Raw genomic sequence first — 15,175 nt, forward strand, 5'->3', positions numbered from 1 at the left:
ATGTGTAACCAGGATTAGTGGAAGCAAGACCTTTGATACGACAAGTGCTCTTTGTGCGGATGGGTGCTATGCACATGATGTGATGAACCTACTTCCTAAACATGGGTTTCCCATTCTTCCCTGGCAATTTTGCATGAAAAGTTTGTTTCTTTTATTAGGGAAACCATGTCATCAATATCGTTATTGGCAATTTCTTGGGAGTTTTTTTCGAAAACTTTTTTTTTCAGGAAAATATCTGAAGTTTTAAAATTTGAAAAATACAAAAGATAATATAAAATATAAGAAATAATAAATTTTATTGTATTTTTCTTGCAAAAATATAAAGAAACAATTAGAAAAGGTTTTGAAAATATAAAAGAAACAAAAATAGAAAAAATACTTGAAATATAAAAGAGATGTTTGAAAATCTCAAGAAAATATCGGGATAATATCATGATGAATTATGTTCTGGTGATATTTTGAAAATCTCAGGAAAACATCGGCTGGCCTTGAAATACCGAAAATAACACCGATATTTTAAAATATTGGCAATATCAGTGACTATGAAGGAAAATTGCTTCCCATTTTGCTTTTCTGTTTACATGAACTTAAAATGTTTCTTTATTGCTCTTTTGTTTTTCTCTCCTTTTTTTTTTCAAATTGCTTTTGATTTCCACTACCCTTCATTCTTGGCAACCTTGTAAACAATTATTTCATGGCTTCGATGTGCTTACTATGATACTGTGTCCTTCATTGGTCTTGTACCCTCTTCTGGGCTGGCACCATCAGAGTTTGCATTATAGTGTTTAGTCACGCAACTTTTTATCTTTATGGATGTCCACACCTTTTTAATTGTGCTATTTGGTTATGTTTGCCAGAATTACTTCATGTCATGACTTCTTTTAATTTATTATTTAGACTTCTAAAAGAAATGTGTATGCACTTCATTGACATTTAATTTTTGTCATTTCAGCTACCTCGATTGTATAATGTGTACAAGGAAATGGGAATTGTTACTTCATTTCAGAATATCTTAGATAATGTTTTTGTTCCTCTCTTTGACGTCACAGTTGATCCAAGTACTCATCCTGAGCTGCACATTATGTTAAAGCAGGTAGGTTGTTGACCTAAAAATTTTTTGTGGCTACATTTTTTTCCTTAACTATGAAAGCATAATCCAATTAGTTATGTATGGCTGCTTGCCTCCTTTCAAATTTTTGGATATTATGTCTGCCAAGCTATGTTTTTGCTGACTGATTCTTTTCATTTAGTTCACTTATTTAAGTTATCAAAACTATTACATAAATGATCACTCCTTGTAACTGGTCTGAGGTCTTATTTGATTCATTGAAACAGCTGTTCTAATTAGGAAATTAAGTTTTCCTGTAAGCACCTTTCTGTATGTTATTGTTAAAGCATTTAGATTTAGTGTATATTAGTGATAGTTGCATATTTATGTTTCTTTTAATATAGGGGCAGTTTTTCCATTTTTTTAGTTTCATAACTGTGCACTGTAATTATAATTTTCTGGATAAAATACCAATAAATTATGTTTATGGTTAATTTCCTAATGACGAACCACATTTCTAAGCTGATAATTTAATGAATAATTAAATCCACACATCCCAATGCCAGTTAAATCTTCGATTCGATCAACTCATGATGGGTTTTTCTACAATTTTTTTTATAAAAAACAAGAGAATAAACTGGGCAAATCTGTCTATCAAGCTGTCATGTGTTGACCTTTACAGATGGCAGATGTGAAAGTTGGTAAAGTTATGTTTCAACATATAATGTTTATGCTTGCATGATTTCATGTGTGTCCGACTTTCTGTTTTGTTGTTGCTCTCTTTATACATTGATTATATTCATTATCATTCTCTATTTCATTTCAGGTTGTTGGTTTTGATATTGTAGATGATGAAAGTAAGCCAGAAAGGCGGCCACGAAAACACATGCCTACACCTGCTGAATGGACAAATGATTTCAATCCTGCATACTCATATTATGCATATTACTGCTATGCAAATTTATATACCTTGAACAAGGTATGATTTTTTATCCATTTTATTAATTTTGAGTTAATAATTTTGAAAGATAGTGCTTTTTGTGGAGTATAAAATTATGCATTATTAGATGTGCCCTCATGGGGTGTGCCAAACTTTTAATTAACTCAAATTTTATTTTCTACCTTTTCAAAGCTCATAAAGGGTAATATTTGACTTAGAATACAAAGCTCTATTTAAAATATGACAAGCATTAAAGAATGCATCACCCCATAGATTGTATTACATTCGAGAACTTATAAGCATTGCATTGACCATATCTACTAAAGTCCTATTCTTTCATTCAACTACACTATTATGCCGAGGAGTTTATAGAGCAATATTTTGTCTATGTATCCCACGCATTTCATAAAAAAATTTGATAAAATCATTTGAAAGATATTCACCACCTCTATCGTATCTAAAAGATTTTATTTTGTTATAAAAATTTCAACCTCTGCTTTGAAAATCTTAAAATTTTCAAAAGATTTATCTTTAGTTTTTATGAGATAAACATAAGCATACTTTAAAAAAATCATCAATAAATTTGATAAAATAATTGTTACCCCAACGAGTTGAAGTATTTTTCAAATCACACATCAGAGTGTACTAAATCAAGTAATTTTTAATTTCTTTCAACACTTGGAGAAGTTTTTTGTTCATCAACTTGGCTTGAAAGCAAAGAACACATTTTCTTATATACTCAATTTTACATTTATGAATAAGCCCTAAGTTACCCATGTTTCTCAAGGATTTATAATTAAGATGTCCTAATCTAGCATGTCATAAATCATATGAGTCAAGCTAATAAAGAGAAGTAAAACCATATTTAATGATTAAATTCAACTTAAACAAGCCATTGGTAGAGTAGCCTTTACCTATAAATTTGTGGTTCTTCCACAATATGATAATATCGGATTCTATCATAACTTTAAAATCATGAGTTGTAAGTAATTTAGCAGATACAAGATTCTTCATCATGGTGGGTTTGTGATACACATTTTAGAGGGTTAAGCACTTTCTAGAGGTAAAGCAAAGCTCCACACTCTATTTTCTATGAATATTAGCTTCATGAGAATCTCCCATGTAGATCTTATAATCTTCCACCATGATTTTGTATGTTTTAAATATACTTTATTATTGCATGAATGAATTGTTAATCTATAATCCATTTAACTACCCTTTATTCAAATTAATCATAAATATCTCACTCATTACTATCACCAGATTGTCAGGGTATTTATGTAATTTTCTTTCTTATTTATTTTTATTTTTTTGTTTCTTATTTTTGTAATATGTAGTGCCCCTTAGGAAAACTTTTTTCCAAGTGTTCTAGCCGTTGGTGCTAGTCCTAACTAGTCGTTGGACTAGCCCAACAACTAGTTGAGCTATCTCCTTACGTCTCTTGTATAAATTGGTGGGTGAACCCACACATATTCATGCTTTTCTTAAGCATTTTATCAATACAATTATTTTTTTTGTGTGTTCTTGCCCCTAAATGGCTTGTGTTTTTGTTTGTATTGGCCTATAAGAGGCTTTTTAAGAAGATGCTTATTAAGAGGACAAAAATGAAATAAATGGAGATTCCAAATCTATTGAAACCATGACATTGCCCCAATTGGTGAAGACTCTACAACCACTTCTCAAAGGCTCATCATCTTCCATCACTAGTGCCGCGGTTTCTTCTTCTTTACCTCCCGGTAAGTTCTATTGGTTCTTGGATTCTAGTGCCTCCTTTCATATGACTCCTAATTATTCATTACTTTCCGACTAAGTCACACGGACTCGGCTAGGGAGGCGACGCACCCGAGTCGACACGCCCCGACACAGGTGCGGACACGGGTGTGGCTTAGGACATGGCCCAGACTCGATCAACGAATCGAGGACGAGTCCGTCTTCGTTTTAGACTCGGTCAATGTTGACCGAGTTCAAAAATGTCCATTTTTAGGGCAAAAAAATGATCTTTTTATATATTTTAAAAAAATAAATACATATAGCATGAGTTTCAAACATAAGCCCCAGAAAAAAAAACCGGGGGGCGTTGCCCCCTACGCCCCCCCGTCAGGGGCGGTCCCCCCTGGACCCGCGCCCGCTGACTGCGCAGCGGGACCCGCATCGGGGGGAGCCCCCAGACCCCCCTTTCTGCAAGGGCAAAAGTATAATTTGAAAAGTTTGTAAAAACACTCATGCTGGTGCCAAACTTTAGAGGACAATATCCACATATATGCACACACTGGATATATATATATATATATATATATATATATATATATATATATATATATATATATATATATATATATATATATAGTCGTGTCCCCGCATCCAAAATTTTTGAAATTGCGCCGCATCCGCACCCGCACCCATGTGACATAGCTTTTCGATTGTGGTACTAATTCAAGTAGAACTAATATTTTTACCTCCGATGATTCCTCTCTTGACATAAAAGGAATTGCAAATTTCAAACAATTTTGAAACTTTTATATTTCTAAAGTTAGATTTGTTCCAAAACTTAATTTAAATATACTTTCCATTTTACAAATAGCCGATCATGGTTGTAGTATCTCCTTCTCAATAGACCAATGTTTGATGCAGGATCTCTAGTTCGAGAAGCAAATTGGGGAAGGCCATAGGGAAGGAGATCTCTACTACATGGATCAAATGATTATTCCAAAAAATTCTTTTTGTTACAATGTACAAAATATGGATATACTTTTGTGGCATCAAAGGCTAGGACATTTTAGTACATCTAAATTATCCAGTGTACCTCATTTGATTTTTTTTTTTGTAATGAAAGCTTTTATCGCACTGATTTCATTTTTAGAAAATGAAAGCTATTCCTTTTAAGGAAAGAAGTTTTTTCTCTACTAAACCACTTGAATTAGTACACTCGGTTGTATGGGGTTTGACTCCTATTATCTCAAAAGGTGGTTATGTTTATTATGTGATTTTTGTGGATGATTACTCACGATATACTTGGATTTACTTTCTTAGGCACAAATACAAAGTTTTTGAAAATTTCATGACCTTTCACAACCTTATTAAGAACTTATTCAAAACAAATATATCTATTTTTTGCTTGGATTCAGGGGAAGAACTTATATCAAATGATTTTAGAAAATATTTAGAGACTAATGATATTTTGCATCAGAGATCTTGCATCAATACACCTCAACAAACTGGATTGGCCAAGAGAAAATATAGACATAAGATAGAAACCACTAAAACTTTACTTATTTCAAAAGAACTTTGGGCTGAGGCTTTTCTTACCGCCGTATATCTCATAAAGATGGTCCCTTCTACTAAACTTCAAAATGTCTCTCATTTCGAAAAACTTTATAAAATTTCTCTTGATTATTCTAGATTAAGGACTTTTGGATATAAATGTTTTGTTCTTACAAACAAAAATGCTAAACTATCGCCTACGGAAATACCTTGTGTTTTTCTTGGATATAGTGAAAATAAAAAAGGATTTAGATGTTATGATTTAAAAAATGATAAACTGTACAGTTCAAGGAATGTCTCATTTATAGAAAATGAAAGCTTCTTTGATCAATATGTGCCTAAGGAAGCTGATGATTTTTATTTTTTTGGAATTGCTCCATAAGAGCAATAATGAATCTTTAAGTAATGATATCATTGATGAAGAACCTCAACTAAATATCCAAAGTGGTAAGTAATGACATAGATAGAAGTGAACCTATGGTTATCCAATATAGTAGGATAAAAAATGATAGGCAACCTAGTTCACTAGAAAGTACCCAAATACTCTTAGAAGATTTGATAGTCTCTAGACCGCCTGATAGATTCATATCATATGAATCATTCTCTCCCTAATATAAAGCATGTTTATCAAGGATATTCTCCTATTTTGAACCTACATCATATAACCAAGTTGAAAACTAATATCCAGAATGGATAGGTGCCATGAATGATGAATTAGAGGCTCTCGAGAAATCCAAAACCTGAAAAATATAAGACTTACCTAAAGGGAAAACTACCATAGGTTGCAGATGAGTTTACAAAGTAAAAACTAAGAGTAATGGAACCTTAGAAAGATATAAAGCTACATTTGTAGCTAAAGGTTATTCCCAAGAGTATGGTATAAATTACGATGAAACCTTTTCGACTGTAGCCAAGATGACCTTTGTTAGAACCCTTATAGTTGTAGTTTCTGTTAAGGGTTGGCCCATTTATCAAATGGATGTCAAAATTGATTTTTTAAATTATGAATTAAAAGATGAAATTTACACGGATCCGCCACTTGGATATTATTTTGTGTATGAAAGTGTTCATCTAAAAAAAGCATTTTATGGTTTGAAACATGGTCCTAAAGCCTGGTATGATAGGTTCAGTTTTGTTATGATTAAACTTGGCTACAAATCCTGTTATATTGACACTGCCATGTTTGTTAAAAAGTCTGATATAGGTATTGTCATTTTACTTCTCTACATTGATGACATATCGTTACTGGAGGAGAAAAATATGGACTTACATTAAAAGTATTCTTAAACAATATTTTAAAATGGCTTACCTAGGATTTTAGTTACATTAAAAGTATTCTTAAACAAAATTTTGAAATAATTGACTTAAAATTTCTTAGATTCTTTTTGGGAATTGAGATAGCTTATTTCCCTCGTGGTTATTTACTGACTCGATCGAAGTTTGCTACTGAGATTATTAATAAGTCTGAAATTATTGATGTAAATAAAGTGAATACTCTAAAAGTAATCAATGCCAAGATGAAGATGGATAATGGATCACTTGGAGTGCTCACCTATTTGACAATTACCTGACCTAACAATTTTAATGCAGAGCATACCGCCTACTACTGTGCATATGAGTGCTGTTATGAAAATGATTAGATATTTATAAAGTTAAGTTTTTAAGGGTCTTTTATTATCTTCATCCTCCCCACTTGAGTTAATTGTATATTTTGATTCTGACCGGAGAGAAGATCTCAATGATAGACACTCAACTACTGGTTTCTGTATTTTTTTAGGTGATTCGTTGGTGTCCTAGAAGTGCAAAAAGCATCAAAAAGTATCTTTAACATCAATAGAACATCAATAAATTCAATATTGTGCTATGACTATTACGACATCATAAATCGTGTGGTTGAGAAGACTACTTGAAGATATGGGGGTGTATTTGCAATCACCTTCAAAATTATACAGTAACATCAAAAGTGCCATATATATAGCTGGCAATTTACATTTCATAAAAGAACAAAGCACATTGAGATAGATTGCCGCTATGTTCTTGAGCAATATTTAAAGAATATTATCACATTGCCCTACGTAGCATCAGACTATCAGTTGACCGACTTTTTCACCAAGGCACTTCCATCTCCCCGGTTTCATTTCTTACTTGACAAACTTCTGGTGTTATCACCATAAGTTTGAGGAGGAGTGTTAAATTGTAGTGTATTCTTTTGTAAATATATATGTTAATATGTATATAATCTAATGTGTATATATATTAGGGGTATTTATGTATTTTTTCTTATTTATTTTTATTTTTTATTTTTGTAATAGGTAGTGCCCCTTAGGGACACTTTTGTCGAAGTGTTCTAGTCATTGGAGCTAGTCCCAACTGTAATGAAATGGTGGTCTTCAACAAATGCACAAATAACTCACAAACAAGTGTCTATTGGAGACACTACAAGCATGACCCTTGAAAGGGTATAAAAGGAAGAACACTTGAAAAATAAATAATACTTTATTCATGAACAAAATGCTTAAGAAGCATGGTTATTTACATTGAAGGGGTTCACCCTTATATATACAAAAAAGTGGGAGAGAGGAGAGCTCATTTTGAGCTCTCCAAAAGAGACGTTGGATTCCAACGTCTCTTAATATAGCTGTTGGACTACAGTCCAACAACATTTATTATTATAGCTGTTGGACTATAGTCCAACAACACTTATTATAGCTGTTGGACTACAGTCCAACAACTATTTGCACAGTCAAGTTCCAACAGGAACTTGACTGGATCAAATATCTAGTTTCTATTGAACTAGATGCTAAAAAAGAAAATAAAGAAAAATAGAAAAAGAAAATATAATAATATTAAATAATATATATATATATATATATTACAGTTTACATTTTAACACTCCCCCTCAAACTTACGGTACAATGAGCGAAAGTTTGTCTAAGAGGAAGTGAAATCTGGGAGCAGCGAGAGGCTTGGTGAAGAAGTCTGCTAATTGATATTCTGATGTAACATATGGCAGATCAATAGTTCCATGTAAGTATTCCTCTCTGACATAGTGACAGTCCATCTCAATGTGTTTAGTGCGCTCATGGAATGTCTGGTTGCTTGCAATGTAGATCGCACTTTTGTTGTCACAGCACATCTTTGAAGCTTGCGTTGCTTTAGCTCCCATATCCGCTAGCAATCGTCTGAGCCAAACAACCTCCATAGTGGTGGTTGCCATGGCTCTGTATTCAGCTTCGGTGGAGGAAAGAGAGACTTTTTGCTGCTTATTGCACCTCCACGAAATTAAGGTTTCACCTAGGAACACACAAAAACCAGTAGTTGAGTGTCTATTATTGGGATCACCTCCCCAGTCAGCATCAGTATATGCAATTAAATTTAATGAAGATGAAGCAGACAAGAAGAGTCCTCGTGAAAGAGAGGATTTTAAGTATCTAATAATACGCAAAATCGCTCCCATGTAAATTGAGATAGTCTTTGAATTCGTTGAACATAAATTCTCCCCCTGAATCAGTGCGAAAAACAGAAATATCATTTTGAAACTTATTTTTAACCATTTTATGAAATATTTGGAAGTTAGCAAAGACATCAGATTTATGTTTAAGAAAATAAATCCAAGTATGTCTAGAAAAGTCATCAACAAAAATGACATAATATGTATAACCACCTTTGGAAATAACTGGTGCGGGGCCCCAAACAACCGAATGTATTAACTCAAGTGGTCGTGAGGAAACAAAAGTTCTACTAAGAAATGGTAACCTTTTCATTTTGCCAAGAATGCAGTCTTTACAAGAAAAATTTTCAGAATTACAAAATTTTTCCAAACTTGGAAAATATTGAATTTTATCCATATGAGGATGGCCAAGCCTTTTGTGCCATAAATCCAATTCTAATTTCTGAATATTATAACAAAATGCATTCTTGGGTAATTCCAAAAAGTCCATGTAATAAAGTCCTCCTTCTCTATGGCCTTCCCTAATCAGCTTTCCTGACTGGCGATCCTGTACCCAACAACCATGAGAAGAGAAAGAGATATTACATCCATAATCAGATATTTGCGAGACAGATAAGAGATTCAAATTAAGTTTAGGGATATATCTAACTTCTGGGATAAAAAATCTTTTGGATTTTTGAAGATTTTCAAAACATCTTATTCCTTTTACTTCGAGAGATGTGCCATCGGCTGTAAAAACCTTTGACACACTTGAGTTATTTTTAAGACATTCGGATAGACTATTAACATTTGGGGTCATATGAAAAGAAGCACCAGAATCTAAAAGCCAAGGAAAGTTACCTGGACCGGAGAAAGATGCAACTGCCGCTCCAGTTGAGGCTTCGGTTGAGGAGGATACCCCTTTGAGAAGAGGTTGAAGGATTTCCATCAGTTGAGCCATAGACACAGGTGCATCTTGATCTTTTGACTCAGATTCAACAGATGCAACTCTTTTTTCTTCTCTTCTTTTTAACTTTGGACATTGAGGCCTATAGTGCCCCGGTTCATGACAATGATGACAAATAACTTTTCTTTTATCAAAGTCGCCGTTTTGCCTTCCAAAATGAGGCAGCTTGTAAGTACGAGTATGATTCCCCGGTCTAGATACAGCTAAAACGGAGTCATCATCAACTTTTGGAGTACTTTTTCTAAGTCTATTTTCCTCCATAGTGAGCTCTTCTATAGTATCAACAATAGAAGGAATTTTTCCACGATGTAAAAGGGCCGATTTGGTGGATTCAAACTCCGGCCTTAGACCATTCACAAATTGATAGAAATGTTCCATATCGAGTTGCTTTTGGCGAAGCTCGATGTCTTCTGCACAATGCCATTTGGGCTCAAGAAGAGCCAACTCTTCCCAAAGTTCGGACAACTCATTATAATATTCTCGAATAGTTTTATCTTTTTGAGTCATTGTCCGAATTTTATCTTGTAAATTGCATACATGTGCAATATCTTTAAGGGAATATATGTTTTTGAGGTATTCCCAAGCCTTATCGGCATGCTCAAACTTAGCTAGACTAGAGCATTTTTTAATGTCTATGCTATTGATGAGCCATGACATAATTTTTGCATGCTCTATCCTCCATTCTTTCAATTCCTTTTCATAAGTGGCTAACGCCTTACTCTTCTCTTCTTTCGTTAGAGGAACCTCTTTATCACCCTCTTTCTTGGTAAGAGATAGTTTAGGTTCCAAATCAGAACCATCCACTATACCCCATAAACTTTTCCCCCAAATGTGGTGCTTCATAATCGAAGCCCACATTACATAGTTAGTATCATTTAGCTTCATAGGAATGATGGTGATCTTATCATTGTCATTCATCTTTTACAAGGGTAAGAGAGGAATAAATAGGAGGAGAGAGAGAGAAAAATAAAAAGAAAAGAAAAAGAGTACACAAAGGAATAAGAGAGGATACAAAACCAAAAATTTTTGTAGCACAAGTTCGCCTTTCTTCAAACAAATCTTCTTGAGCCAAGAACAAGGTGATGAAACACCTTTTGTAAATGTGGCACGGAAATCGAGGCGGAAGCACTTCAAGATCTAAGGATTTCGTAGCTCTGATACCATGTAATGAAATGGTGGTCTTCAACAAATGCACAAATAACTCACAAACAAGTGTCTATTGGAGACACTACAAGCATGACCCTTGAAAGGGTATAAAAGGAAGAACACTTGAAAAATAAATAATACTTTATTCATGAACAAAATGCTTGAGAAGCATGGTTATTTACATTGAAGGGGTTCACCCCTATATATACAAAAAAGTGGGAGAGAGGAGAGCTCATTTTGAGCTCTCCAAAAGAGACGTTGGATTCCAACGTCTCTTAATATAGCTGTTGGACTATAGTCCAACAACATTTATTATTATAGCTGTTGGACTATAGTCCAACAACATTTATTATAGCTGTTGGACTACAGTCCAACAGCATTTATTATAGCTGTTGGACTACAGTCCAACAGCTATTTACACAGTCAAGTTCCAACAGGAACTTGACTGGATCAAATATCTAGTTTCTATTGAACTAGATGCTAAAAAAGAAAATAAAGAAAAATAGAAAAAGAAAATAATAAAAGAAAATATAATAATATTAAATAATATATATATATATATATAAATATATATATTACAGTTTACATTTTAACACCAACTAGCCGTTGGACTTGCCCAACGGCCAGTTAGCTCTCTCCCTACATTTCTTGTATAAATAGGTGTGGGTTCACCCACACATATTCATGCTTTTCTTAAGCATTTTATCAATAAAATTATTTATTTTTTATGTGTGTTCTTGCCCCTAAGTGGCTTGTGTTCTTGTTTGTATTGGCCCATAAGAGGCTTGTTATAATTGTGCACATGTAATTGTGTAAGCCCTTAGTGGTATCTATTTGTGCACTCTTGTATTTCATTACTGTATTCAGCTGAAAATCATAAGTGCAAACTGTGCCAACTCAATCTGACCGCATAGATGCATTCAACATAGATTGTTGACCAAGGGGATCAAACCTTTGATCGTGTTTTCTCGATCAAAATTTTTATGTGTTCTTGCCCCTAAGTGGCTTGTGTTCTTGTTTGTATTGGTCCATAAGACGCTTGTTATAATTGTGCACATGTAATTGTGTAAGCCCTTAGTGGTATCTATTTGTGCACTCTTGTATTTCATTACTCTATTGAGCTGAAAATCATAAGTGCAAACTGTGCCAACTCAATCTGACCACATAGATGCATTCAACATAGATTGTTGACTAAGGATCAAACCTTTGATTGTGTTTTCTCGATCAAATTTTTTATGTGTGTTCTTGCCCCTAAGTGGCTCGTGTTCTTGTTTGTATTGGTCCATAAGAGGCTTGTTATAATTGTGCATATGTAATTGTGTAAGCCCTTAGTGGTATCTATTTGTGCGCTCTTGTATTTCATTACTCTATTGAGCTGAAAATCATAAGTGCAAACTGTGCCAACTCAATCTGACCACATAGATGCATTCAACATTGATTATTGACTAAGGATCAAACCTTTGATCGAGTTTTCTCAATGTAAAATTAAGAATTTTTGAGGCGTAAAATCTTGGTACATTTTAAGCCGTTGATTTTTGAAGCCCTTGAAAAACCTTCTTATATGTCAGTCACATGATTCAAAACCCATTTTCTACTAAAGAAACTTTGTAGATCACTTGAGTCGCAAGTAGGTTATTTCTACTCAATAGTTCCATACCTTCGTTAGTACCAAATGTTCACCCTATGTATATATGTGTGTGTGTGCACATGAATGGGTGGATGTATAAATATATGTGTAATCTGATCTAACATAACACATCAGACTGCACACATGCAAGTTTATCATGAAAACTCTAACCTAAATCTCATGTTAAAATCAATTATGCAATTGAAAATAAACTATGACCATTAGCTAAAAACAAATCTAGTACAGTGTTATTCATATGACAAATGACATTTTGTTTATGACTGCAATGTGGTTTACATGAGCTGAACAGAAATAAGTTGGAGAAACATACATGTTGGGACCCTGATTAAGCGTAGGTGAATCTGATACTTGTCATCGGTCTTTGAATCTAGTTCACTATCAGAGACTAGTCTTCTTTTACAGCCATTCTCCTGTATGTGGCTAGAAAATTTGGATCATTCCATCTCCCTTACATTATGGGCGCGATCCAGTATTTAGGACCTGTAAGTTCCCAAAAGAAACTCCAAGAGGGGACTACTAAGAAAGGGGGCCTTGACGAACTACTTATAGTGTGGTTCTTCTGTAACCCTCTCCCCTATGTCCTGGCCTTCACCTTCATGGGCGAGGGACACCATGCACAACAAAGACTGAAAATTCCCCGTATTACAAAACTAAATTAGATATCATGCTTTTTCACTCAATCTACCATAAGATCACCAACAATAGATGAACAAAGAAACCAGCAGGAAAAAAAAATAAGAATTCCATAACCCAACCACGAACAAATGGTTACCCACAAAATGGAAAGCCAAAAAACTGCACAAACCAAATTCTCTCTTACAAATTTTACCAGCAACACCATGAAGAAAACAAAACCCTAGCAATAAAAGAATATGCACAGAATCCAAATGGGTACATGAATGATGAGAGAGACTTTCAATTTAAGTCTCCTCAAGAATGAAAGTTTACAAAGATATATGAAAAAATATAGAAAATTTGCAAAAAAGAACATAAGGCAAAACCTGTGGTAAAGAAGGTAAGATGGTGCGTCTCATGTGAGACCCATGTATTATTTGAGGACCTTTCCAAAATATATTCATCATTACTTTTGATGTCCTTCCTTGTTGCTTGCAAGGATCACACGAATTCATCTTCGTCTATGATATGCTTCCTTAATCTGAATCTTTATCAAATTGTTACATGGTAACTATTCCATTTTGAGAAAATTACAGAACATTATTAACTTATTAAATGGCAACTGTTACCTAGTTAAATGGTAATTATTTTTGTGTTTAAAAAAATTGCACTAGTGCCAGGTAACACTTGCCCTTTCTTTTGAAAAAAATACAAATGTGTAAACAAATTTATAATTATATTACAAAAACATATGGCATGTGTCATTTGGAAAAAGATCACAAATAATCTAATTCAGCATCCGGTACCCCTTCTGGTTTTATATGATTTAGGATATGCTTTTAAGTAACTGATAGGGTGATTTGATTTGCTCTTCTTTAAAGTGTAATGCCTCAAGTGGCATTTGATTCATGGTAGGCATGCTATAAGTTGCTATAGGGCCCTCTGCAATGAATCACATTGCCTGTTGATTAACCTCTTGTCTTTCATGTAGCTACGAGAAAGCAAAGGAATGACTGTTATCAAATTCCGTCCGCATTGTGGGGAGGTGGTATATCTTTTCTTGGTTTATTTTTAGCTTCAACTCAATTGTCAGTGAAATTATTTGTATCAACATTCTTATTCTTGGGCTTTTGGTTTCTCACAGGCTGGAGATGTTGATCACCTGGCTGCTGCATTCCTTGTAGCACACAGCATCTCTCATGGGAATAATCTCAGAAAATCCCCTGTATTGCAGCATCTATACTATCTTGCTCAGGTTTATTAGTTTTTCACAGTAAAAACCTTAAGACACTATAAGGTGTTATTGTCGGTAAAAGTGGTATTTATCTTAAGATATTTTTCAGATAGGATTGGCCATGTCTCCTTTGAGTAACAACTCTTTGTTTCTCAAATACCACCGAAACCCATTTCCCAAGTTTTTTGCTCAAGGGATGAATGTCTCGCTCTCAACAGATGATCCGTTGCAGATCCATTTGACCAAGGAGCCTCTGTTAGAGGAATATAGTTTTGCTGCGCAGGTTTGCACCAACTGATAATTATCGCTTCACTTTCTTCTTTTTGTGTAATTTGCTTTCTTTCCCTTTAGTTTTCAATATATTTTCTTCATTCCTCTTAAGGTTTGGAAGCTAAGTTCTTGCGATCTGTGTGAGATTGCAAGGAATTCAGTCTACCAGTCTGGCTTTCCTCACTCATCTAAGGTAAGAGATAGTATGGTTTCATCAGTTTCAACTGTTATTTTGGTCTATATAAACCTGGAAATGTTGCCAGAAAAGTAAGGGTAAAAGAACAAACAAGAAGTTTTCACATTCAAATATCTTTCATACACTGTCATCCATGAAATTACTGGAATCTAAATAGTTCACTTAGGCTTTTTTTATTTGACCAAAAAATTTGCTGTGCCTTTTTACTGTATTTGTAGATTTTTTTGCTTGCTATTGCAACTAAAACATGCTGTGTGCTAATATATTATGTATTATGACATGCCTTATTTTATAGTGGTACTTCATCTTGTGATTGTGATTAAGAAAATTAGACAAGAATTTCTTGGCCCTGAATATATCACGAGAGCTTCCAAATTTTTATTTCTTCGAAGATTGGAGACAACAACAGTATCCCCCATA

General features: G+C 34.0%; 1 protein-coding gene across 1 annotated transcript in view; it reads left to right on the forward strand.

The window, feature by feature from the left end:
- The window catches only part of LOC149829097 (AMP deaminase-like), a 50,630-nt gene that overhangs the window by 32,182 nt on the left and 3,273 nt on the right, over window positions 1-15,175 (forward strand). The window contains exons 12-17 of the mRNA XM_090017898.1: window positions 953-1,093; window positions 1,875-2,027; window positions 14,047-14,100; window positions 14,200-14,310; window positions 14,399-14,572; window positions 14,672-14,752. Of these exons, the coding sequence (XP_089874024.1) occupies window positions 953-1,093; window positions 1,875-2,027; window positions 14,047-14,100; window positions 14,200-14,310; window positions 14,399-14,572; window positions 14,672-14,752 (714 nt within the window). The remainder of the gene's footprint in view (window positions 1-952; window positions 1,094-1,874; window positions 2,028-14,046; window positions 14,101-14,199; window positions 14,311-14,398; window positions 14,573-14,671; window positions 14,753-15,175) is intronic.

This window comes from Nuphar pumila, chromosome 9, assembly GCF_984573655.1.
Source record: "Nuphar pumila chromosome 9, dmNupPumi1.hap1.1, whole genome shotgun sequence".
Taxonomy (NCBI): Eukaryota; Viridiplantae; Streptophyta; class Magnoliopsida; order Nymphaeales; family Nymphaeaceae; genus Nuphar; species Nuphar pumila.